The following is a 27,710-nucleotide window of genomic DNA, read 5'->3' as shown; positions in this document are numbered from 1 at the left end:
ACGGTTCAGGCTCTGTGATTGGTTGGCTGACAAAATTTGGACCAATCACAGAGCCGAACCGCGTCTTGAGACCGAAATGCATCTTGAGTACTGACTATTTATAACGGCCTTTAGTGTAGGGGTTGCGCACTTTAATTTGTAAACCTTGGTGCTATGATAATATTTGTGTTCCTATCTAAATTTGTATTTAATTAGAGACAATAAAGTTTTTTTTTTGAATATATTTTTGATGTACTGGATGACGATGAACAGCCTTCAAAGTTATGAAACAGAAGCTGTAAACAATTTTTATCATGTTCGCTTTTATTGCAGAAAGTATTAATTACTTAGGGTATTTACTTAAATGATAATTGATAACTGATAAGCAACATATTTTATAGGACTACCGTATAAATACGGTACATAACAAATAATATTAAGTATAATTAATAAACATAGATTTTTATTGATGCCGTCTCGTTTACGAAACCCGGAATATGACCACTTTTTTGGTATTCCAAAGGACTTTCGAAAGTAATCATCTCTACAATAAAGAAACAACGCGGGAGCGGAACGGAGTGATCGGCGAGTAATTTTTATTATCATTAACGTTATCAAGAATCCACCTCCAGCTGTGAGCCGGGGCGTAGGACTCAGTAGTCAGTACAGAGCACACTCCGCCGCGACTGGTCGTCTCACAGATTAAAACAATGAATTTAACTATGTACAACGATGGGCTCGACGACGATCAGAGTTACGTGCTGCGAGCGAAAATAATAACAATGGTGACTCTGTTCGCCGTCTCCATGCTGGTGGGAAGTTTCCCCACGCTGATCTCCCTGAAGTACGACTGGCTCAGCGCCGGAGGACCAGACATGAGGTCCTCCAATCAGCTGGTAATTGGGCTGCTGTCGTTCGGCGGAGGAGTGCTGTTTGCGACCACTTTTATGCACCTCCTCCCGGAAGTGGCCGATAACATCCAGATACTGGAAGGTAAGATTATTTTCTAGCGAGGTAGGAATGTAGAGTCAACCTCGGGGCCCTATTATCTGGTTATTTATAGTGATGTACCCTGGAAGATAGACGAGTTAGTATTTTTAGTACCTAAAGGGTAAGAACGGGACCGTATTACGATCACCGCGTTCCACTTAGCGTTAAAAACGATCAACGCACAAAATAGGAGGCATTTTGAGAGTTTTGATCGTTTAAAACGCTAAGTGAAAAGAGGAGTATACGATGGTATAAGTATAACTTACAAAGTTACAGCAAATACATTGAGCAAATATTAACAAGTGCGAGTCGGACTCGCGCACGAAGGTTTTTTGTATGGGAGCCCCCCATATTTTTTTATTTTATTTTAATAATAATTAATATTATTAATAATTATTGAAGTAGACATAATATAATTAAGTCCCTTGTGAAAATATCAAGTGCCTAACTGTTGCAATTATTGATATCAAGCAAAAAAAGGCCAAAAAATTACGTTTGTTGTAAGTATGGGAACCACCCATAAATATTAATTTTATTTTGTTTTTAGTAGTTATATATTTTGTTGTTATAGCGGCAGCAGATATACACAATCTGTGAAATTTTCAGAAGTCTAGCCTAGCCTTGTCGATCTGTACAAACTGGAGACAGTCAGACATACAGACGGACAGACATCGAAGTCTCAGTAATAGAGTCCCGGGTACCCTTTGGGTACGGAACCCTAAAAATGAGTAGCTGGTCGAACGACGAGAGTTTACCGTTTCTAGAATACGGGTTACGTAAAAACGGGACCCTATTACTAAGACTTCGTTGTCTATCACATTTTTTCACAAATATCAGCGATTTTCAGCTACCATTTCGACGGTCCCTACGTATAAAAGGTCATGTCCAAAATAGCATTTTTTATTCCATAATATAATGAGACGCATATTCCCACATTATTATTATTTTTCTATCACAAGTAATTCCAAAGATAAAAAGACGTAAATGACGACAAGTCGGAGGTTGTATTAGATTTTACTGTGGTAAATGCGGACATCTATACTTATCGTCTTGTACCGCGTTGCAAATTACACGCTGTCCCGCGACATGTCGTACAGGTACATGTCCGTTTCTACCTCTAAGGTAGCGAATTATTTTTAGACTTGTTATCATTTACGTTCAGTTATTATGAGATTTTTGTTCCTTTTTTAGTGGGTCTAGTGCCACACATTCAATCAAATTTAAACCAATATGAGTATTTAAGTGTTATAAATAATCAGCGATGTGAAATAATTGCTGCAACGGAGGCTGAGGCTTCTTTTCATGATGAACAAACATCAGTGCCTTACTGTTAAGGATATAGAGCATCGCGTTTTTTTGTTCGAGGTCCACAATAATCAATAAATTTTATTTTTATTTATTTCTTATAGCGCCAACAAAAAAAACGTAATTTGTGGTTTCTACTATTGCGTTTCTTGAGATGAAGCTTGGTGATAGACGACGGACGGACGGAGGGCGGACGACATAATTATAGAAAGTGAAGTCTGATAGGTTCCCGTTTTCAATTATTAAGCACAGAAACCTAAATGCTTGAAAAATGAAAATATATAATAATATTATTATTTTATTTAAAAAAAGAAAATAAAATATTTTTATGTTTGCGGCTTTGCAAGAACATTGAGTATGAGTTTCGACTGCATATTTGTTTTGCGAACAAAAGGCGTTAAATTGGCTATGTATTTAATAAACTGCTATTTATTTTATATAACACAGTTAATAAATAATGTAACATTAATTAAAAACTATAAAGAAACACTCTTTATTTGCTCGATAGATGGACTAACGACGGTAAAAGAAGCCCTTTCAAATAATCTTCCATATTTTTTCCATTTTCCTGTTTCCTTGCTCCTTTTTATCTTAGCGTAATAATTTATAGCCTTTCTCGATAAATGAGCTATCAAACACTAAAGAATTTTCTAAATCGGACCAGCAGTTCCTTATTTAGGGCGTTCAAACAAACAAACTCTTCAGCTTAATAAGATAATTTTGTTCCTGCGAGGAACATGTAAGATGCATCAATGCTGCAGCTCGGATTCAATAGTAATGCTGAAAGTTACGACCTTCATAAATTCTCAAGAGTCAATAAAATCTGAATATAATAATAGACTCAGAATTATATTTTACCGTCCAGACTTGTCCACCGTAGAAGTTTTAATGAAGCCTCAAAGAAATCGAATTTATTGATATTAAGATACAATAAAAGTCTAAGGTCGTCAATATTGGTCACCTAGGTCTCAAAATTGGAAAAGGAATTGACCTTCCTCAAGTATACGAAAAGACCAAGAAGAAGGAAAAGGCAAGTGATCTGGGCATTTGTTATCTTCAAGATGTAAATATGTAAATTATTTTTTTTACAGTAGGTAGGTATCATTGACAAATTTGCAAAAATATTATATAAAAAATTTAATCATAGCACCGATGCATTTTGTAAATAAAATCAGTTTTCTTCATCTTTAACATTATGATGCTTTTGTTTAGTGAAAACTGAATTAGTTAATATAAAATATACTAAAATTTGTAGACTTTGGAAAATTAAACAGTTTAACTTATCAAATAATCACATTTTATTAGAATTTGTCATTATGGACCTATAGTTATTGATGACATGTTCGTTCATTGTAACATAGAAAAACTTCTTAAATTAGCAGCGTATAAAAAGATATGTCTGTGTTTTTAACTATTATTATATATATATATATATATATATATATATATATATATATATATATATATATATATATATATATATATATATATATATATATATATATATATATAATAATAATAATATTTTATACGTGGGAGAGCCATGCTTCGGCACGAATGGGCCGGCTCGACGGGAGAAATACCACGTTCTCACAGAAAGCCGGCGTGAAACAGCGCTTGCGCTGTGTTTCGCCGAGTGAGTGAGTTTACCGGAAGCCCAATCCCCTACCCTATTCCTTTCCCTACCCTCCCCTATTCCCTTCCCTTCCCTTCCCTACCCTCCCCTATTACCCTATTCCATCTTAAAAGGCCGGCAACGCACTTGCAACTCTTCTGATGCTGCGAGTGTCCATGGGCGACGGAAGTTGCTTTCCATCAGGTGACCCGTTTGCTCGTTTGCCCCCTTATTTCATTAAAAAAATTATAATAATAATAATATAATAATATATAATATACAGGGTGTTCCAGAACTCAACGTCAAGCCGAAACGGGGCGACAGGATTGAATGTAACCATCATGAGAAAAATCACAAAAAAAATCTATCCCATGCAATTTGAAAATTATGGGCATTTAAGAAAAACCAAAAAATTTGGTCAAACTGTAACCATTTATCGGTTATTGTGGTTAATTTTTATTACTTTTGTTCATTTAAACTTAGGAATCGTTAACCTAAATAACATTTCTAGAATCACAGTCAAAAATAATGACACAATTGCCCCAAGTTTCCTAGAATTACCTAAGACTATTTGTTAAACTATGAATTTAAAATTTTCAAAATTTGTCGACTTTGAAAGGCCCTCCTTTTAAAAAAATGTACTAGAGTGCCTTGGCAAGTGCCATAAAAAGTTGGCGCATTTAATCAGGATTGTAAAATGGTACAATACTTGTTAGTTTCATACTAAAAAAACGAGTAAAAAATAAAAACCTCAAGTAACACGATTTTTGCTCACCCAATTTACTCAGTTAAAATGTTTTTTATTCGCACAAGCTGTTGGTAGGTTCTTAATTTTACGGCTTAATTAAACGACTAGCTGTTGACCGCGACTTCGTCCGCGTGGACTTCAGTTTATAGCGCGCGGTGTCAACAAAATTAGTGTCAAAAGCTTTTTAAAACCCTGGTACCCCTTAAATCAAAATACCCAAAACAGCGGTGTAGTGTGCACATATATATATTTTTTAATTAAACTTTTTTTATACCAAATTTTAAAGCTTATTAAGCTTTACACAACTTAGCTGCATTACACAACTTTAGCTTTACCCATTAACTATTTAGTATTTATTATTGGTATGCTGTTGTTTCTGATATCTATGTTGGTAGGTGAGTTATTTGATAACGTGTATAACAATCGAAAGAATCGAAAAACTTAGCCCGACATGGTACCACCTCTTATAGAAGTACATATGAGCAAGCGATAGCGCTATTTAGGCGACTATTGGCGCCATCTGTTATGAGTTTTGGAACTAACTTAATTTGAACAAATTTAAGCATAAACACCCCCTTACGACCCCTTTTTCCAGTAAAAAAGTAGCCTATGTCCTTTCTCAGGCTTTAGACTATCTGTGTACAAAATTTCATTACAATTGGTTCAGTACTTTTGGCGCGGTTGTTTCTGATATCTAAGTTGGTAGGTGAGTTATTAATTTATTACGTGTATTAACAATCGAAAGAATCGAAAAACTTAGGTCAACATGGTAACACCTCTTATAGAAATACATATGAGCAAGCGATAGCGCTATCTAGGCGACTCTTGGCGTCATCTGTTATGAGTTTTTGGAACTAACTTAATTTGAACAAATTTACGCATTTTCACCCAATTACTTTTTCCAATTAAAAAGTAGCCTAAAGTATGTCCTTTCTCAGGCTTTAGACTATCTGTGTACAAAATTTCATTACAATCGGTTCAGTAGTTTTGGCGTGAAAGCGAGACAGACAGAAAGACAGAGATACTTTCGCATTTATAATATTAGTATAGATTGTATCTCCCTCAAATTACACTTGAGAAGGTTCTACTCTGAACAAAACCATCTTAATTCTCCACGTAAAACAAGCCTATACCTAGGCTTCGTTTCTGAATATTCTGTGAATTGAAAAAAAGTAGGGGCTGTCATTTTTCTAACTTTGAAACCTACAAAAGGTTTGCAACATCTATAACGACACTCAAACAACTTCTTTGGCGTATGACACGGTTACCGTGTCACGTAAGTATGACGCCATTCAAAAATATGCGCCGCAATGAATCGGAGTACTCGGGCTATTGGACCCATAAAAATTGGACCCAGTAGGTCCAATGACTAGATATGAATTTTTAACATTTTTTCATCTAGCGATTGGACCCAAGTAATTAGTTTTTATGACTGTCGGATTTATGTCCGTAGGGCCAGCAAAAAAGTTGTAGATTGGAATAAAAACAAAATAATTACTTTGTATGAAAATATTTATTGAGATCGGTCAAGGCTCAAGACAAATTAAAACTTCAAACAATTAGTAAATTTGGCCAATAATATTAAAATAAAGTATTTTAAATCTAATGAGTAATAACATAAGATTCTTCGTACTTCTTTTGTTTAAAAACATTGAAATAAAACTAACGTAGGTAATTTTTTTTCTTATCAAATAAAATCACAGGTTTTGTTATAAAATTACTTCTTAGGTGTACCTTGTAATTGTGAATTGGTTATCTAAATACATAAGTATATAGAACCGATTATGTTCATTTTAGTCTTAAAATCATCCTGGAAGTCCAGGGAAGGTTTTAAAGTGACACGAAGTTTACCGAGACAGCTAGTTGTCAATAATTTAATAAAATATTTTACTAGGCTTAAAAACATTGGAATTGCTAGTAGGTCACTCAAATAATATTATTAAGTATGTAATAATACTATAATTATTATAGTATGAGTAATACTTTCCATACATTAGTTTTTCTAGTTTTTATTAATATTACAATTTTTTAAGAAAAATAATCCTTAGATGTTACGTTTAGTTTAGTTTAAATACAAAATTAATACCACTAAATATGTATTTTTAATATTATTATAATATTAAAGATATATTTTTTAAACATAATTTGACGCAGTAGATTTAGGTACTTAATAGTAATAATAATTATAATATAAGTTACTGAGAGTGTTCTAAGTTTTAAATATACCTACAAAATAATATTATGGTTATAACTGATTATTTTTGTGCCAACCCTACTTCAAAATTTCTTGCCAGAAAACAATGGATCATTAAAGTGGGTCCAATCGCTAGATGAAAATATTATGTTCAAAATTCATATCTAGTCATTGAACCCAATGGGTCCAATTTTTTTGGGTCCAATAGCCCGAGTACTCATGAATCGGTTACTACATAGATAAATACTGATGATGCCCGCAAGTCCGTTGCGCCGAAATTCGTTTAGTTAATCACCCGGCAACGGTCATTTTTAGGGTTCCGTACCCAAGGGTAAAAATGGGACCCTATTACTAAGACTTTGATGTCTGTCTGTCTGTCTCCAGGCTGTACCTCAATAACCGCTAAAGCTAGACTGCTGGAATTTTCACAGATTGTGTAGATCTGTTGCCGCTATAACAACAAATACTAAAAACAAAACAAATTAAATGTTTAAGGGGGACCCATACAATAAACTTAATTTTTTTGCTATTTTTTGCTCGATATCAATAATGCCTACCTATTGCGTAGGCCGTAGGCACTTGCAATGTTCACAAAATACTCAGTTATTATATTTATACTTTAATAATTAATGATAAAATTTAATTAAAATAATTAATGAAGGGGGGCCTCCCATACAAAAAAAAACCACGTTTTTACCTATTTTTGCTCTTTTGTCCAACTCACACTTGGCCGATTATTTTCGTAATAAAAAGTATCCTAACTATGACCTTTCCCGGGATTCATAGTTGGTATCCCCATATCAAAATCAAAATCGGTTCAGCGGTTAGGGCGAGAACTCAGAGAAGTAACAGACTGACAGACAGACTTTCGCAATTTATAATATTAAGTAGTATGGATCAGGGATGTTGCGGATCCCGATTTTTTCACATCCGCGGATGTGAATGCGGATGCGGATTTTAAGGGGCTCACATCCGCGGATACGGATGCGGATGTTTCGGATCCTCTAACTATACATATTATAAAACAAAGTCGCTTTTTTCCCTTATGTCCCTTTGTTCCCTTTAATCTTTAAAACTACGCAACGGATTTTGATGATTATTTCAGTGTTAGATAGCCCGATAAATGGGAAGGATGTTTATTTATAAATAATAAAGATTTTATCTCGCTAAGACTAATATGAGCGAAGAAATAGAAGAAAATGTGGAAAAACGGGTAAAATTATTTGAAAGGGATAGCTTGAACGCGCTAATCTCAGGAACTACTGGTCCGATTTGAAATATTTTTTCAGTGTTAGATAGCACATTTATTGAGGAAGGCTATAGGCTATATTTTATCACGCTAAGACTAATAGGAGAATGTAGAAAAACGGGGGAAATTATTTGAGAGGGCTTATCTCGCTAACTACTGGAGCAATTTTTATGTTATTTGGCACAGATAAGAAGTGAAGGATCATAGGCTATCGATTTTAATATTTTTTTCAATGGCTATATTATATTTTATACCCGTGCGATGCCGGGGCGGGTCGCTAGTATAATATAAATATACTATACTGGCGGGCCCGACGGACGACATCCCGTCATAATCATAACTCATATCTATGAAGTTTAAATTGTCAATAGCGTAATGACTAATGACATAATTCTATACGGTGGTAAGGAATTCTTAATTTTCCTAATAATTATCCACGGTTTTTTTAGGGTTCCGTAGCCAAATGGCGATAAACGGAACCCTTATAGATTCGTCATGTCTGTCTGTCTGTCTGTCTGTCTGTCCGTCCGTCCGTCCGTATGTCACAGCCACTTTTCTCCGAAACTATAAGAGCTATACTATTAAAACTTGGTAAGTAGATGTAGTCTGTGAACCACATTAAAATTTTGACACAAAAATGAAAAAAATATAAAAACTTATAGGGGTCCCCATAGGTAAAACTAAAACAAAAAAAAATTCATCTAACCTATGTGTGTGGTGTATCTAATAACCTAAAATCATATTGAGGTTTCTTATATTATTTTTTTCTAACCTGAATAGTTTGCGAGAGAGACTCTTCCAAAGTGGTAAAATGTGTGCCCCCCACCCCCTCTAACTTCTAAAATAGGGGCATGATAAGTCTAAAAGAAATAAATGATGTACCATCGTTATTTGGTCGAATATGTCAATTCAATGTTAATTGTGATCTGTCAGCTGGGTTTGACGTAACGCAACCAAACTACTTAGGTCCCCGATTTGTATAGGAAACAACTTCTCTGATAGTACATTTCTATAAAAACTATCAACGAAAATTGGTTTCAACGAGATCTAGCAAGTAGTTTTTTTTATACGTCATAAATGGTAAACCTTAAATCAACAAAAAAATATTTTTTCATCTAATCTAACCTATGCGTGTGGGGTATATATGAATAGGTCTTCAAAAGTCATATTGAAGCTTCTAACATAATTTTTTCTAACCTGAATAGTTTGCGAGAGAGACTCTTCTAAAGTGGTAAAATGTGTGTCCGATTTAAAAAAATCTTTCAGTGTTAGATAGCCCCTTTAATGAAAAAGGCTATACGCTATATTTAATCACGATAAAACTAATAGGAGCGAAGAAATAGAGGAAAATGTGGAAAAAACGGGGGGAAATTGATTGAAAGGGCTTAATTTAATGCGGATGCGGATGCGCATGCAGATGTCCTAATCTGCGCGGATGCTCCGCATTTGCGGATGCGGATGCGAATATTCGTAACATCCCTAGTATGGATATTCCAAAATGTTTGCTTTTGGAATATTATCTTGTAATAAGTTTTGTTGTTTATATCCATGAACAAGGTTAGCCGGCAAGTTGGTAGACCGATGTCGATAGATGCATGCTTAAAAGCCACATAAAACCCTGACTTAAATAGATTGTGAGGCGCCAGTGCCACAGTACAAACTATATAGATATTTTTTACTTCCGTCCACATAATGTCTTTGAACTAGCTTCGTAGAACTAGCCAGCCTTACTTATGTACTCACTTGAACTGTCTTATTAGCATCTGTTACTAATTATTAGTTATACATAATGAAGGTAGGTACATTTTAAGTAAATATTAAGTTATTTCTAATTCTTTTCAAGTTTCAACTGACATCCAAAAAAGAAGTAGGTTATCTAATTTTACATTATTATCAGGGAGTGCCTCCGCTGCCGGCGCGGGCGCCGGTTGCCGAAATGGCTGCCGGCGCCGTTTTCCGAAGCTTGCTGAAGTCACGCGAATCGCGATGTTTGCCGAATGGGCTGCCGGCGCCTATTCGGCAAACATCGCTTGTCAAATGACAGAATAATGATCAAAAACATCTTGAGCCAGGGGCGTAGCTACCGCCGTATCAGCCGTATCAATTATACGGGGCCCCGACCTACGAGGGCCCCCCAAGGTGCGTAAGCAAAAATTAATAATAACTTCCCAAATTTTTTAAATTTCAGAAAAGAGAAAAGTAAAAAAAAAACGATTTCTTTTTTCCCGAGTAAAGCGTGCGTTCAAATTTTAAGAACTTCGGTCAGACCTGTCACTATTGTCCATAGAGGCAGAAACTTTAGAAAAACTAAAGTTATCATAAGCTATGAATGATTTAATTACTTAATCAGTTTGCCGAAAAAGGGCAAGGAGAGTTAATATTTAATTTGAATTGTTTTTAAATAATGTGACAGATAGATAAGTAATTATTATGATGAATAAATATTTCTTTTAATTTTATGCAAAATATGTTTATGGGCCCCCAAACAAATTTTTATACGGGGCCCCGCCAAGGTACGCTACGCCCCTGTCTTGAGCTAAAGGACTATGAAAAGTACAAATAATAAGGTCATAATGTGAGGATGCAAATTTTAATGGTAGTGATGATGATGATGATTAATGTGATCTACATAGTAGCATATATAATATGCACCTTTGCTTCTTTAAACAACGCTGAATCTCTCTAACATGTATAATAGGAGTCCTAAGTTCTGTTCAGTACCTTCGGAAGTATACCACGGGGTACTGTGGACTGTGGTGCAAAATCTTACTTTTTGGTAGCTGAAAAAATTTAGTAAAGCTAAGGTAGATGAAAATGCATCACAAAAAACTAAAATATCCACAGCTGAACACATAACCTCCACTTTTGGAACTCGGTTAAGAAGTCGAATATTTGAGATTACTTATAATTATTTATTTTTAAAATTTGTTTATCAGCACTGGAACCTAGCGGTTTACGCATGTTCACCGGTTCCCATTTTGAGTGCCAGCGCCGGCAGCCGTTGTTTTATATCTCGGCTGCCGGCACTCGGCAGTATACTTGCCGCCGGTTCCCATTACTGATATTTTTGGGAGCCGGCAGCGGAGGCACTCCCTTATTATTAACATACGCATAATAATTAATACAGAATACTCAACAAAAAACCGGCCAAGTGCGTGTCGGGCCACTAGGCGCTATGAAGTCTTCTCAGCCGTTATAGCCCGTAATAGTTTTCCTTTTAAATTTAGCATAATATTTCCTACTTTAGCATAATTTTTTAATATTTCCAGAAGCAACTGTTTAACTGGTAGAAGGGGGGAACACTGGACTCTAACGATTTTTTCAACTTTAAAAGTTCATATTTCACAAATGGATCCTTAAATCGGAATATTATGTCTTTGAAATACTTTGAATACTTGTAATATTTTATGAGTTTACGAGTATTCAAAGATATAGGTAATATTATATCTTTGAATACTCGTTATATTTTTAAAAAACCTATCCGACACCCCACACGGTGGGGTGGACGCGAAATTTTTTTTATCCCCGCTTGATGTGTACCTAGAAGAGAATATTAAAGGTTGGTAGAGCCATGGGCGTAGAGCAGTTACGGAAAACGAAGGTCCGAGGGATGCAAATTATACAATTTGGTTTTTTTATGACGTTAGTACCGTTTCCTTGGTTAATATTAATAATGTAATTAATATAGTTAATACAATATAATGGTGATTGGTGATAATATGTATGATATCGACCGTTCGAAATGTAGAGCCTTGTAGATTTGCTCTAATAGTAAAATGAGATCTACATCAGCTATCCCCAAACCCGCGGCCCGCCGCGAACAGTAGCTCGCGTGATGTTAAATCATTCTGAAATTCAAGCTCACCGGCAAAATACTGTAAAGTTGTCGTTAAAGTTGTGAATTTTTTTCCGCTTTTAAATCGTTAATTTTGAAGAACGAGTTGTGAAAGAACATGTTTGTGTGTACATGAACCGTATAAAAAAAATCGGGAAAGTGCGAAACGGACTACGGACGCATAAAACTAAGGATTGTGTGAAAAATTCAAGTACCTACCATACTACCATAGACATAGAGCAAAAAAGGCCAAAAAAATCACGTTTGTTGTATGGGAGCCGCCTTTAAATATTAATTTCATTTTGTTTTTAGTATTTGTTGTTATAGCGGCAATAGATATAGGTACACAATCTGTGAACAACTCTCTAGCTATATCCCCGTTCTTGAGTTACAGCCTGGAGATATAGAGACGGACAGACGGACAGACAACGAAGTCTTAGTAATAGGGTCCCGTTTTTACCCTTTGGGTTCGGAACTCTAAAAAGGTTGGGGACCACTGCTCTACATAATTTTAAACAAAGTGATATACAGTAGGAAACTGAGTGTTAAATATTATAATTGTACCGGATTTAGCAATGATATTTTAACAAACTCCACATATTCTGCCAAATATAATGTTAAAGTTCACAAGTAATATGTAATATGTAAATTGAAAATGCAAATAAAGATTGTCAACTTGTCTGACATACACTAAGTATATGATAATATTTTCACAATTTTTATGATTTTATAACTACTGTAGGTATGTAAAACCGGCCAAGTGCGTTTTGGACCACGCGCAATACCTTTAATAATACTTAGGTATTGCGCGTTTTTGACGTGGGAGAGCCATGCTTCGGCACGAATGGGCCGGCTCGACCGGAGAGATACCACGTCCTCACAGAAAACCGGCGTGAAACAGCGCTTCCGCTGTGTTTCGCCGAGTAAGTGAGTTTACCGGAGGCCCAATCCCCTACCCTTTTCCTTTCCCTACCCTCCCCTATTTCCTTCCGTACCCTCCCCTATTCCCTTCCCTACCCTCCCTTATTACCCCTTAGAAGGCCGGCAACGCACCTGCAGCTCTTCTGATGCTGCGAGTGTCCATGGGCGACGGAAGTTGCTTTCCATCAGGTGATCCGTTTGCTCGTTTGCCCCCTTATTTCATAAAATAAAAAAGGGTTCCGTAGTATCGCTTTTGATATTTTTGTATGGTCAATGAATGTACATTTATAACGTGTTTTACACTACTAAGTATATAACAACATCATCTCAGTTACGTCACAGAATACATATATTAGTAGTACCAAGTTACGTTCAAAGGAATTTGAATGAAAATTTCCTTTATATACTTCGCCGAATACATTTTTTTTAGTTGATCGACTATTACTCAATAACTTATGAAGTCTTCTTAGCCGTAATAGTTTTCCTTTTAAATTCAGCATATTTCCTACTCCCGTGAATTTTTTACATTTCTGATTTCTAGAAGCAACCGTTTAGCTGGTGGAAGGGGGGGACACTGGACTCTAACGATTTTTTCCACTTTAAAATTTCATATTTCACAAAATATGGATCCCTAAATCGGAAAACGATCTATGAATACTCATAATATTAATAACCCTCCTTTTTGCTTCGCCGTAGTCGGGTAAAAAATTAACCTTTTCTAACGAGTAACCCCACTGTCCCACACGGTAGGGTGAACGCGAAAAAAAAATTCATCCCCGCTTGATGTGTAGGGGAGGTACCTTAAAAAATGTTTTTTTAAAGATCTTTTATACCATTTTGTCGGCATTATCAATATGTGCATTCATGCCGAATTACAGCTTTCTCTCTGAGCAAAACCGCGGACAGACAGACGGATAGACCGAAACTATAAGGGTTCCTTGTAGACTACGGAACCCATGAGTGACAGGTACTTGATACCCTAAGCAATCCATGACGGAACCCTAAAATGGTCCATGAAATACTACTACACGAGGCTTTTAAATTTCTTTCTAAGTATACAGTGTGTTAGTGTAAACACTGTTATCCTTGAAACCATCAAATGGGCCCGTCAAAATGAACAACTTTTTCTATGAGAACAATGCTGGGAACTCAAAAAAAATGCCGTCTTCATACCCTTACGGAGGCCCGGATCGGCAATTCGTATGGGTATACAGATGGATTTTTTTGAGTTCCCAGCATTGTTCTCATAAAAAAAGTTGTTCATTTTGACGGGCTCATTTGATGGTTTTAAGGATAACGGTGTTTACACTTAAACATCTTGTATTAAAAATATTAAATAACGTGCTAAGTGCTAACTGCTAGACGAAAGAATACTTTAAACACAGTCATAATTTCTGTTATTTCGTCTATTTTATTATTATTATTTTTTATGAAAGAAGGGGGCAAACGAGCAAACGGGTAACCTGATGGAAAGCAACTTCCGTCGCCCATGGACACTCGCAGCATCAGAAGAGCTGCAGGTGCGTTGCCGGCCTTTTAAGAGGTAATAGGGGAGGGTAGGGATGGGAAGGGAAGGGAGTAGGGGAGGATAGGGAAGGGAATTGGGCCTCCGGAAAACTCACTCTCTCGGCGAAACACAGCGCAAGCGTTGTTTTACGCCGGTTTTCTGTGAGAACGTGGTATTTCTCCGGGCGAGCCGGCCCATTCGTGCCGAAGCATGGCTCTCCCACGTATAACCCTGGCCTGTAGACAAGTGGCAAAGCGCTAACGCTAGCGCTACAAAATGTATGCGATTTGACATAAGTCATCGCTTCGCTAGCGAATACTTATGTCAAATCCATACATTTTGTAGCGCTAGCGTCAGCGTTAGCGTTAGCGTTTTGCCACTTGTCTACGGGGGCCTGTCTTTTCTTATTTCTACTGTAGAAAGAAAATCTTTCTATGGCGGCCGTCGCCCGTCCTGCGTCTAGCATGCGCGTCAACGAGATATCTCACTCTCCTCACTCGTGTGTAGTTATAGTCACTTCGATATCGAGTATCGACATAATGTCAAAATCATTTATTGACAATTTGACATTATGTTGAAAGATTTTGACGACAGATCCGACACGATAATTTTTGAGCATTCTGTAGGTATATCAAAGTAATAAGGAAAATATTGCTTGAAAAATTAACTTCGTTTCTAATCACATAATCAGGTAATCGAACCAATACTTTTAATAGTGCGATAAACTGTTAAATTAATTGATCTATAATAAAGATTATATCGATTGTTGCAAATAATAAAGGATTATTGATGTCCTCTAGAATTTTAGATGCGAAGTGTTACCTACATTGTTATTATGTACATTACATACCTGATACCTATACAATTTATAGGTACAAATGGTACAATGTAATACTATAAGTTCCTAGTTACTTACATTCGTTGTTAGGACGCTTACGCTTAGACCCAGTTTCATCAAGCAATCCATACTAATATTATAAATGCGAAAGTATCTCTGTCTGTCTGTCTGTCTGTCTGTCTTGCTTTCACGCCAAAACTACTGAACCGATTGCAATGAAATTTTGTATACAGTTATTCTAGAGTCTGAGAAAGGACATAGGCTACATTTTGATGTGGGAAAACATCTTATTTCCATGAAAATATCGATGAAAATGAATTCGCATTGCGCGTGGCCAGCGCTCATCCCGGGGGTCCTGGGTTCGAGTCCCGCAGGCGGAACAAAAAGTTTTCAATGTTCCTGGGTCTTGGATGTGTATTAAAATAAAATTTCAAAAATCTTAAACATATTTTATGTATAATATTATAAAAAATCCAGAAATATATCGATGCAATGAACATTTTAGTTCTAATACGATTCAACAGATGGCGTTTTATTTTTTACTTTATTGTAACATAGAACTAATCATTCTTATTAGTTAGTATGTTTTTGTTTATAGTTTTTAATACGTTAGAATATTATGTTTAATAATATAATCACTTGGTATAATAATAATCAATCTATCTTATCTTATAGAACTCCTACTGCATTTCTAATATATGTGACAAGTTGACAACAGAAGGCGCTCTAAAATAAAGAAGTTCGAGTGTACCGTGTTGGCCTATATTCCATCCAGAAAATATATCAATGCAATCAACATTTTAATTCTAATATATGAAAACAGATGGCGTTTTATTTTTTACTTTATTATTGTAACAGAACTAAACATAATCATACCTACTTTACTATATAATATTGTTTTTATTCATAACTAGCTATTGCCCGCGACATCGTCTGCGTGGACTTTAGTTTATAGCGCGCGGTGTCAACAAAATTTGTGTTAAATTTAAAAACTTTTTAAAACCCTGGTAAGTGGTACCCCTCTTAGGGCCGCGCTACACCGGAATGGCAGCGCTGAAAGTGCTCGCCTCGCATGACAGCATAATCTATACTAATATTATAAATGCGAAAGTATCTCTGTCTGTCTGTCTGTCAGTCTCGCTTTCACGCCAAACGCCAAAAGTATCTCTGTCTGTCTGTCTGTCAGTCTCGCTTTCACGCCAAACGCCAAAACTTCCGAACCGATTGTAATGAAATTTTGTATACAGATAGTCTAAAGCCTGAGAAAGGACATAGGCTACTTTTTTTACTGAAAAAAGGGTTGTAAGGGTCGTAAATTTGTTCAAAAAATTCATAATAGATGGCGCCGTGCGTCTTCTACATCGCGCTGACGCTTGCTCAAAAGTCTTTCTATAAGACGTGGTATCATCTTACATTTAAGTTTCGATTTTTTCGATTGTTATATCTATTCTACGGTATTAAATAACTCAGTACTTTATCTGTGCAGTGACGTAACCTTAAATCTATCAATGATAAATAGTTTATGGGTAAAGTTGTGTAATTGGAGGGCTAAATAAGCTTTAAAATTTGGCATAAAATATAAAGTTTAATATAAAAAAATTAAATACTTATTGTGTGCACACTGCACAGCTGTATTGATTTAAGAGGTACCAGGATTTTTTTATAAAAGCTTTTGACACCAATTTTGTTGACATCGCGCGCTATAAACTGAAGTCCACGCGGACGAAGTCGCGGGCAACAGCTAGTGTTAAATAAATAATGTCAGTTAACGGCCTGTTAGAGCTATCGAGCGTTCCACCATACGCTAATGTATTGTCAAATCGCCTAACACGGTGTTAAAATTTAATTCCTGCTGGGGAGGTCCGTAAAATATATAACAGGCCGTTATAATAGTCAAAACAACAACTTTTTAAAGACAATATCCAATATATCAATAAAAGAATCTGTTTTTACTTTTGAGTGTTGCCGCCATGTTTCGCCACATCCTTACATATTATTATTTATTATTTTTCATGTTATGCATAATTATTTATTTTCATTTTGTCAAAAATTCAGCCCTCGGATTTTCCTTGATATTGCATATACACTGACTTGTATCAAAATTACCAAGCCGAAATAAGTAAATAAAAGTTTGTATCATGATTCATGTTTTCAGCTTTGACAGATCATAATTATTAACCTGGTAAATTAAAAAGAACTATTGTAGTGTAACAAATGTATGCGATCAGTGATATTTTAATTTGGTCGCATTATCTACCAGATGATGTATTATACGAATAAGGTGAAAATGACACATTGCAGCCAACATGTCGTATTAAACTTGTACATTGCAATTTCGTCGCCTTATAACAAGAACGAACGAATTGAATGTTATTCACTCGTTGTTCACTTAACGTTGCATTTACTAATCCGCTGTTAAATTTTTACTGTGGGACATAAGTTACATAAGTATTTTAACAGTCTGCTTAATTTTCTAAGGTCCGTTAAGTAATGCCTTGTTAGGATTTAACAACAGAGTTTGGTGAAATTGGGTCTTAATGATGTTAATTGTTAGGTTCTTATATGTAGGTATAATATTATTGTAATCTTATTTTGAATAAGATTACAATTTTATAATTATAAGAACAAGGGGATATTTACGAGCCCAGAAGCTTCCAGGTGCCTCGTACAGCGTACTAAGAAGGGTCAAAAAATAATTGTAAATTAACGCAAAAGCCACTGCCCACAACTCACAAGTTCACAACTCTAATACTATTCAGTAGTCTATCTATTTTATTACATTTACAGCTCATACTATTTTGACCTTTAACCCAGTAAATGAAGGCGCTAATATTTTTTAACCGACTTCCAAAAAGGAGGAGGTTATATGTTCGGCTGTGATTTTTTTTTAATTTGTGTATGTTCATATCTACTCTACACAAACTCTACATCATGATATTGTATCGATAAAATATAAATTGACAGCTGATTAAAGCTTAATTGTATTATCATTTATCGTGTGAGTACCGCAAATCCCCTAAACGATTGATACAGTATTGAGTATTGCATAATTTGATAGTTGTAATTGCGAAATATTGCTCTTATCTTTCGTTTTATCGTTTTATATACTTACGGCTTAAAAATATAGAATCATTGAGAATTTAGGTATTTTTTTATTAGGCATAAACTATATTGAATTATTGATAAGTAGGTACTTAATAATTAAGTATTATTTTTAGGATGAGATGAGAGTTGAGACAGCTGTTATAAACAAAAACCGGCCAATAAAAAACCGGCCAAGTGCGAATTACATTTTTTAGTTGATCGACTATTACTCAATAACTTATTCAAAGACCTCATAAGTCTTAGCCGTGATAGTTTTCCTTTTAAATTCAGCATATTTCCTACTTCCGTGAATTTTTTCACATTTCCAAAAGCAACTTTTAGCTGGTAGGAAGGGGGGACCCGGGACACTGGACTCTAACGATTTTTTCCACTTTTAAACTTAATATTTCACAAACGGGTCCCTAAATCGGAAAATGATCTATGAATACTTTATACTCATAAAATATATTTTTAAAAAACCTATCCAACGACACCCCACACGATGGGATGGACGCGAAAAAAAATCATCCCCGCTTGATGTGTAGGGAAGGTACCATAAAAAAAAATATTTTTTTAAGATTTCATGTAAGTACCATTTTGTCGGCATCATTAATATTATGTACATTCATGCCAAATTGCAGCTTTGTAGGTCCTATAGTCTCTGAGCAAAACCGCGGACAGACAGACGGACAGACGGACGGACAGACCGAAACTATAAGGGTTCCTTGTTGACTAGGGAACCCTAAAAACGGGACCCTATTACTGAGACTTCGATGTAATTTTGCCTACTTTCGCTCTATTTTTCGGTACGGAACCCACCCGACCGTGTGGGGTGGGGTGTCGTTGGATAGGTTTTTTAAAAACATTATAATTTATAAGTATTCATAGATTAGTTTCCGATTTAGGGATGCAGTTTTAAAGTGGAAAAAATCGTTAGAGTCCCTTCTACCAGCTAAACGGTTGCTTCTGGAAATGTGAAAAATTCACGAGAGTAGGAAATATGCTGAATTTAAATTTTAAAAGGAAAACTATCACGGCTAAGAAGACTTCATAAGTTATTGAGTAATAGTCGATCAACTAAAAAAAAATTAGTTATTCGGCGAAGTAAGTTTTCGTTCAATTTCCTTTGAACGTAACTGAGATGATGTTGTTACTATACAGTATACACTATTACAGTAACTAATAACTATACAGACTAGATGACGCCTGCAACACCCTTCCGCCAAAGTTCGTTTAACACGCGGAAACCGTACATTTTTCCGAGATAAACAGTATCCTATGTCCTTTCACCGGGACTCAAAGTACCTATCTCCATACAAAATCTTATCCAAATCGGTTCAGCGGTTTGAGTATATTATGTAGAGATTAACACTAACTAGGTACTAATTATAATCTTTTAAGATACAGCGACTTATTTTAATACTCAACTGAAGTATGTATTAACTATTAACAATCAACTATACGTGACCGCTTATTGTAACAAATAAATAATAATACCTAGAAGTGTTTATTAACATAAGCACTCACTAGTACCTGGATGACCGAGCTTTGCTCGGTATAGCAAACACTCATTGCTTCGTGTTACTTAATAACGCCATCTTCTGGAATAGCTTTAGCTGTTGTTGTGTCGTTAAAGCAATTAGTTGCTCACAAAATAGTATTATTATTCGCCAATAGATGAGAAGAGTTATATTTTTCAGTTTATCGATTATCGATAAAACACGAATAAAAAGACATTTTATAGAAATGATTCCTAGCTAGATCGATTTATCGCCCCCGAAACCCCCTATATACTAAATTTCATGAAAATCGTTGGAGCCGATATATATATTTGTAGATGTAGATTGTAGATAAGTTGTAGATTGTAGTAAGAATAGAATATAATGACGCATTTCTTTTCAGATTCTGGCGAAATAGCAGAACTGCCCATATACTTGGCCTCCTTCATAATGTGCTGTGGGTTCTTCATGATGTACCTGGTGGAGGAGCTGGTCCACGTGTACATCAACAGCCGGGAGAACAAAACGGCCAACACCAGCTTCACGAGAGTGCTGAGTATTCGGCGAAGCAGCGCGGAGGCAGGGGCTTCCTCTGACAGACCCATAAAGGAGTTGGAAGCGCAGAATAACCATGGTCACAGTCATCTGGCAGTACAGAGCGATGATACGATAGTGGCTGCTCTAAGAGGGCTGCTGATAGTGCTGGCGCTCTCTATACATGAGCTCTTCGAGGGCTTGGCGGTAGGACTGGAGTCGTCAGCGAGAAACGTGTGGTGCGTATGTGTAAGCTATTAATGTGTTAAATAAGTTTATAGTTACAACGTTTCTATTCATTCTTATATGCTTACTTAGATGTAAAAATAAAAACTATTATAATCAACAATAATTAGTTGCAATATGAGCTAAATATGAGAACGTCAATGTGGGAAATTTTTGGCGATTACGATAACTATAATAATATTATTTAAGGCATGCTAAATATTGTTGTTGAAGATGTTATTACATCTTCAACAACAATATTTAGTTAACATTTAACAAGCTGATTTTTTCTATATTGATAGGCTAATAGTTATAATATGATTTAAGAGTAGCATTGTCCTACATATAGAACAATCCATATTTTAGGACCATCAAGTCAAAGTATGAAATCCTTTCTATTTCTGACTACCACTTTCAAGACTTCGCAGATAAAAATGTTGTTCGTCTTATCAAAATGAAGCTAATTACAAAAATTAACTTGATAGTAATAAAAAAAAATGTTCTAGGGTTCCCGTACTATTATTATTAATAAGTATTCAGAAGACATTCTGTACACAATAATTACAACAATAATAATATTATTTCTGATAATTAAAACAGCTCTGTCCCAAATAAAACAGACAACGAATAATTTATTACAAGTCACCAAGGCTGATTATTATTATTATTAGATAATTATTAGGAAAAGAAACGCATAAATTATAAACTATCAACTGTGTTGGCGCCTGGCGGGCTTTTATAAAGAAAAAGATAGCAAAGCTGGATAGTAGGGAATTTTATACCTAGCATAAATAGTGATGATACAGAATTACTTTATTTGAGCAAAAAATATAAGTACTAAACTTAATCCTCCGTAGACCGTACCGCGTACGTACGTTTTGCATTTATTAAAAATTCGCCAGATATGATAGGTACGCTTCTAGAAATGCATAATATTAAAAATAATACTTTCCATTTGACTATAGTGCATTCACTGAACAAGTCATGGACTATTATTATAATATAATATACCAATAACCTATCGCTACTTGTCTCTTATTCAGACGAGAGTCGAGACACCTAAATATTCGTACGGTCTACATTCAGTGACGGATTAAGACCCCCCCCCCCCCCCCGTATGTAAACTAGAATCGGTCTATAAACTTTTACCACCTAAAAACAGGTTATTGGAGACGTGAGACGTGATGCCCTAAGGACGTCTGGACGGGATGTTTTTTGTCTTTCTTCTGGTGCCCCCTCAGACGTGATGCCCTAGGCAATTGCTTAATTTGATTAAGGGTTAATCCGTCACTGTCTACATTCATGGGCGTACCCAGGTAGGGGCAGTAAATAGAAGATTTATTAAAATAAACGTCAATCTCCCTGCCAAGTGGGAATTAAAAACGTGTTACCTACCTACTTTGCGCAAAATGAAGTTTTGGAAACAAAATATCTCTTCAAAATAAAAAATCAAAATCAAAGTCAGATTAATCTATATATATAAAAATGGATTTTCAATTGTGTTAGTAACGCTAAAACTCGAAAACGGCTGAACGGATTGGGCTAATTTGAGTCTTAAAATCTTCGTAGAAGTCCAGGGAAGGTTTTAACTTTTAACACAAAGTTCACAGGGACAGCTAGTAAATTATAAAAGTCGATTTTCATGATTTTTTGTTCCAAATTCCAATATACTAGACCAGACCGACCATCTTCGCGAAACAGGTATGCTGTCTAGCTAAAATCCTGGGTACTACCCGTGCCTACATTACACTTAAAAAACTAAAATTTCAGGTACATGTTCGGCGCGGTGTCAGCACATAAGTACATCATTGCGTTCTGTATCGGCGTGGAACTGCTAGCTGCCGGCACCAAGAGGTGGCTCTCGCTGGTCTACATCTTCACCTTCTCCTTCGTCTCTGCCCTGGGCATTGGAGTCGGAATCCTACTGGTCGGCGGCGCAGGAGCGACTCAAGCTGGCATCTATTCTGTTGTTCTTCAGGTAAATAAGCGCTTAAGAGGATACACCAGGGGCTAGAGAAATGAAAAAAAAGTACGTGTAATATCTATAGCTGTCTCTCTTACCTCAAGCCTATACCGCAGAACGCGATAGAGACAACTGCAGAAAATCCAGAAAATCAACGATTCGTTGTCCCCTGATTCCTTCTCCAAAATTTAACCGATTTAAGTAGTTTTTTCATTAAAGATTAAAAAAGGATTGAGCTGTGTTCCTATGTTTTGCTTTTTTTTATAATCTAGCCAAATCTGTTTTCTGGACGTTTGAACACAGCGGAAAATCTGGCCATTTTTTTGGGTTTTTGAACGTTCATATCTTATTTAATAATTAAATTATGAAAAAAAAAATAAAACATAGGGACATTGTATTAGTGGCCGTAGATATTCAGGAAAAAAATTATAACTCTACTAGCATTATCCAGGGAGGAAACAGGGGACAACGTTTGTATGGAAAAAAGGGCGGTGTGGACTCCTCTTAAGGTACCTAATACTAGTTATATAATTTCGTCTACTTTACGATATTACTTTAGGCTACTTATTTACTATAGTATATACAGGGTGCAATTAAACCTTCCGGCCAAATTTCGATACTTAAGTAGGTATAATATTGTTCCTGGTTAAAAATAAAAATACACGTTTTTTTCTTTTATACGAATAATCACTCAGTATTAAAATGTTGAGAAATAGCTTCCGAAAGTTTTCCAAAAAAACACACATTGGACAATGGACATCCATTAATTATTGTGGTGTTGAGAAAACGCGCCTCCCAGGCCCTCCCCACCGTCTCGAAGTGACCGTTCTGCAACGATTTTAAGTGGGCTGTGGGTTAAGTCATAAATGTTATTGTTAAAAAATTAACATCCTATTTTTTGGGTTAAAATATGGACTCTCCTAAGTCCTAATGATATCTAAGCCCTAAAAAAATTTGGCCGGTAGATTTAATTGCACCCAGTATAATTTACTATAGTAGTAGTAGCCAGGATTGATGGCGGTAACCAACTTGAAACCTTTAAAATTCTTTGATATTATCTGCCTATAATGGATAAGCTAAAACTCTTCGTATTTATAAAAGAGAAGGCCTGCTTTAACCCAGGCAGGCGCAAGCAAGCCCAGAAAAACCAAATGTGTTTCGTCACTGGACACAGGAAACGCATGATATTCCTCAACAAATTGTGTTTATTCATTTAGAAGTGGCCTACATCTTCCTTCTTGGTGTTAACATAAATTGGTGTGGGTGGTATACTCAGTTTCAATTTATTTTAATCTTAGAAACCAAAAAAAAGTTTTGCCAATTCAATATTATACGCTACCAATTTAAATTTAGGTACGTACCTATATATAAACTTAACCGTGTAATAAAGAAATGGCACATTAATTTTGTCGTTTTTTTTCATATATAATATAGAAAATCAAAATGAAATTTAAATTTTGTTAGTCTCGCTATATACTCAACAATAGCTGAACCGATTTGGCTAATTTTAGTCGTGAAATATTTGTGGCAGTCCAGGAAAGGTTTATACACTTACCAGAGGAGGAAAAAAATATATCGATACCGGAAAATTTCATTTTTTTAAATATAGTGAGTGTGACGAGTGAGCAATATTATAACCATTTTTCCATTCTGCTGATTGGAAATCTACAATCAGCAGTATGGAATGGCTATATGATATGGCGCAGGGGTGGGCGCACTTTGCCACACACACTATAATACTAAGCTAGAGTCTAGACATAATATAACGCATTTTCGCTAAAATGTCCTAAACTTTACGACAATTGACCGGTATCGATTTATAATTATTTTATAAATGCGCCTTTATCTGAGTACTCTATTAAATCAATCTTGATAAGAATTTTCGGAAGTAAGGAGACATCTACGCGGTAATCGGTAAGTATGCACTTTGTGTCACAATTTTTAGTTATAATAATTAGTATTGCATAACTCCGAACAGTAACATCGTTATCGGTTATCACTTTTAGTTGGGTAGGTTACTCATTACTATCGTTGCTGAAAACTAGTTAAGTATAAAAAATGTCTTTATTTTCAGACATACTTACCTATTAATTATTATGAACTATGGGTTTGTACTATGTAATACTTATTAGGTATAACGTGCAGGGTATGTCAGCCAACATTTTCTCTAAGTACTTATATCCATCCTAATAGGTATGTATACTTATTAATTTTTATTATAAATGCGAAAGTCTGTCTGTCTGTCTGTCTGTTACCACTTCACGCCCAAAGCGCTAAACCGATTTTCTTTGGTATGGACATACTTTAAGTCCCGGTAAAGAACATAATATTATGACACTTTACCCCAAAAAAAATGTATGGGTCCGCCGCGATAAATTGGAGCAACAAAGTTGCGGTTGTGATAGTGTCTACTCTCTAATAAATGCTTAAGAGGTCTTTATACTTTTGTAAATAATTATGTTTTTCTTAGCGTTAAAGTTAATTTATAATCTGTTATCAGTCACGTACCGGAATTACTAAAGTTGTTTGTTGTTTGATTTATTCTTTATTTTTATCTCAAAAATGTGTTTTGACCGAGCAAATATACTTATATTATGTTTTTAAAGCAAAAAAAAATCGTTAGAAATTCCTAATAATAAATATTATATTATACACTTGCAATTTTTTGCAATGTTTCAGAAACTACTAGACAGGCGGTAGTAGGTAGGTAGTAGGTACACTTACAAAAGCTACACAAGAGAATCCCTAATGACTTTTTTCATAAAAACGAATTTTAACAGATCTCTTAATTCCATAATTATAATGTTTATCAATGTTAGCATACACATTGTTGAGTTTAAATTAAATAATTATATTCTTTACTTACTTTTTATAACCTAACGGCTAAACATTACTTGGAAATGAAAAAATTGCAATAACTTCAGTCGTAGGAGCGACTGCACGCAGTTTTCGAGTCTCTGGAACAAGGAGACTGGGGATGTATTATAAACATGTAAAAACTTCAGCCTACGAGGGCTGCTATTTATGTATCCGGAACTGGCCACTTACAAGAACAATATTTAAAAAGTAATTACAACATTTGAAAATAGAACTCTTTGGTTGAAGAATACATTTTGTTTCATGTGACCAACATGTGACTGTCAATTATTTTTCCATTGTGGCGTCATTTTGAAAATTGCGTGTCTTCATTTGCCATGGATTTAACGCGTGAACATTTTCGTGCAATGATTTACTACGATTTTCGGCGTGGGCTAAATCAACAACAGTGCTTTATTCAACTCACCGCAACTTTTGGGGATGAAGCACCATCAAAAACCACTGTTTATCACTGGTACAGTGAGTTTAATCGTGGGCGGTCTATGCTCACGGATGAAAATAAAGAAGGTCGCCCAAAAACAGCTGTTGTCCCACAAAATATAGATGCTGTGCGGGAACTAATAATGCGTGATCGTCATGTTACATATCGCGAGATAGAGGCGTCCTTAGGCATAAGTATGACGAGCATACATAAGATATTACACGAACATTTGGCTGTAAAAAAAATATGTTCGCGTTGGATTCCGCACAACTTGACAATCGATCAAAAACGGGCTCGTGTCGATTGGTGCAAAAAAATGATAAAAAATACAACCGTGGTACGTGAAAAGCCGTTTATAATATCTACACAGGTGATGAATCTTGGATCTATGCATATGACCCCGAAACTAAACAACAGTCAACGGTGTGGGTGTTCCAAGATGAGCCGAAACCAACAAAAGTTACTCGTGCAAAAAGTACTTTGAAGCAAATGGTCGCCTGTTTTTTTGGAATTAATGGACATGTGGCTACAGTGCCATTAGAGAATCGTAAAACGGTTAATTCTGAATGGTATACGACCATTTGTTTACCAGAAGTCTTTGAAGAAATAAAAAAGGACAACCGACAACGCAGAATCATATTACATCACGACAATGCTAGCTGTCACACCTCAGCTGAAACAACTCAGTTTTTGGAGGGTCAAAAGATCGAATTGACTGGTCATCCGCCGTACAGCCCTGATTTGGCACCTAACGATTTCTTTTTATTTCCATACGCGAAGAACAAATTACGTGGTCAACGTTTTTCGAGCCGCGAAGAGGCTGTTGATGCGTTCAAAATGCACGTTTTGGAGATACCTCAATCAGAATGGAAAAAGTGCTATGAAAATTGGTTCCAGCGTATGCAAAAGTGTGTCGATCATCGCGGCGAATATTTTGAAAAGCAATAAAACCATATTAAATGATATATGTTTGTTTCTTTTTTTAATTCCGGATACATAAATAGCAGCCCTCGTACAATGAGACTGGAGCTAGAAACTCGAGTAGTCTAGAATACGTCAAAGAAACATTTCACATACATCCATACTATTAATATAAATGCGAAAATGTGGATCTGTTACGTTGTCGTTGTTCACGGCAAGACCGCTCACAGAGATACTTTGAGTCCCGGGAAAGGATATAGGTTACTTTTTATCCCGGAAAAATGTACGGTTCTCGGATAAACTAATTTTGGCGGAGTTGCGGGGGTCATCTAGTATTACATACAATTGAATAATCTTTCTACCACAGGCGGGTAAGAAATTAATTCTATAGCAAACCTCAGTGCTGCCATCTATTGGTCACTATAGGAACTATGTACTGTTACAGGGTCTGGCGTGCGGCACGCTAGTGTACGTGGTTTTCTTCGAGGTGTGGCGGCAGGACCGCACCGGGTTAATGCAGTTCGTGTGCTCCGTCATTGGGTTCGCGCTCATGGTCATACTCGAGGCTTTAGTGGAGATGTGTAAGTTTTTGCTTAATCAATTTTTTTTTCTTATTTTGCTTCATATACTTGTAGGATGATACAATGGTGGTACAGTTACCTGCACCATTGTACCATCATACAAGTTTATTATTGACTTACCAGTGTAAGTGAATAATAATAAACAACTAAAGAGGTAAGTTATTCAATGATTATGCATCTCCCAATCTTAATATTTATGTGTATCATTTCATAGATATTTTATAACTTCCTTTCAAATTGATATTAGCTGAAATTATTTTGTGATATACTTAAGTCAAAATTTTTGTTATTTTTTCTTTTCAGATGCTTAAAAGCAATACCTGGTGAGGTCAGTTCCTGCTTTTAAAGTGTTATTTATTATGTTAGTCATTGTAAATATTATATTTTTACTGTTGTTATAGTTCGCTTTTTATTTCCAATCGCA

At 35.6% G+C, this 27,710-nt stretch overlaps 1 protein-coding gene across 1 annotated transcript; it reads left to right on the top strand.

Moving 5' to 3' along the window:
- Window positions 1-652: 652 nt before the first annotated feature.
- LOC121726459 (zinc transporter ZIP1-like) lies at window positions 653-27,652 on the top strand. The gene is made up of 5 exons (XM_042113844.1): window positions 653-972; window positions 20,168-20,537; window positions 22,294-22,501; window positions 27,151-27,286; window positions 27,590-27,652. Exons 1-5 carry the CDS (start codon window positions 690-692, stop codon window positions 27,595-27,597), a joined length of 1,005 nt encoding a protein of 334 aa, XP_041969778.1. The 5' UTR covers window positions 653-689; the 3' UTR covers window positions 27,598-27,652.
- Window positions 27,653-27,710: the final 58 nt, after the last annotated feature.

This window comes from Aricia agestis, chromosome 4, assembly GCF_905147365.1.
Source record: "Aricia agestis chromosome 4, ilAriAges1.1, whole genome shotgun sequence".
Classification (NCBI taxonomy): Eukaryota; Metazoa; Arthropoda; class Insecta; order Lepidoptera; family Lycaenidae; genus Aricia; species Aricia agestis.
Note: the sequence above shows the minus strand (reverse complement) of the source record. Positions and strands in the feature narration are given on the sequence as shown.

Coding starts and splice junctions, on each gene's coding strand:
- LOC121726459 (XM_042113844.1), top strand. CDS start 690: ATGAATTTAACTATGTACAACGATGGGCTCGACGACGATCAGAGTTAC. Junction 973..20,167: donor TAACATCCAGATACTGGAAG/GTAAGATTATTT, acceptor ATTTCTTTTCAG/ATTCTGGCGAAATAGCAGAA. Junction 20,538..22,293: donor TCGTCAGCGAGAAACGTGTG/GTGCGTATGTGT, acceptor CTAAAATTTCAG/GTACATGTTCGGCGCGGTGT.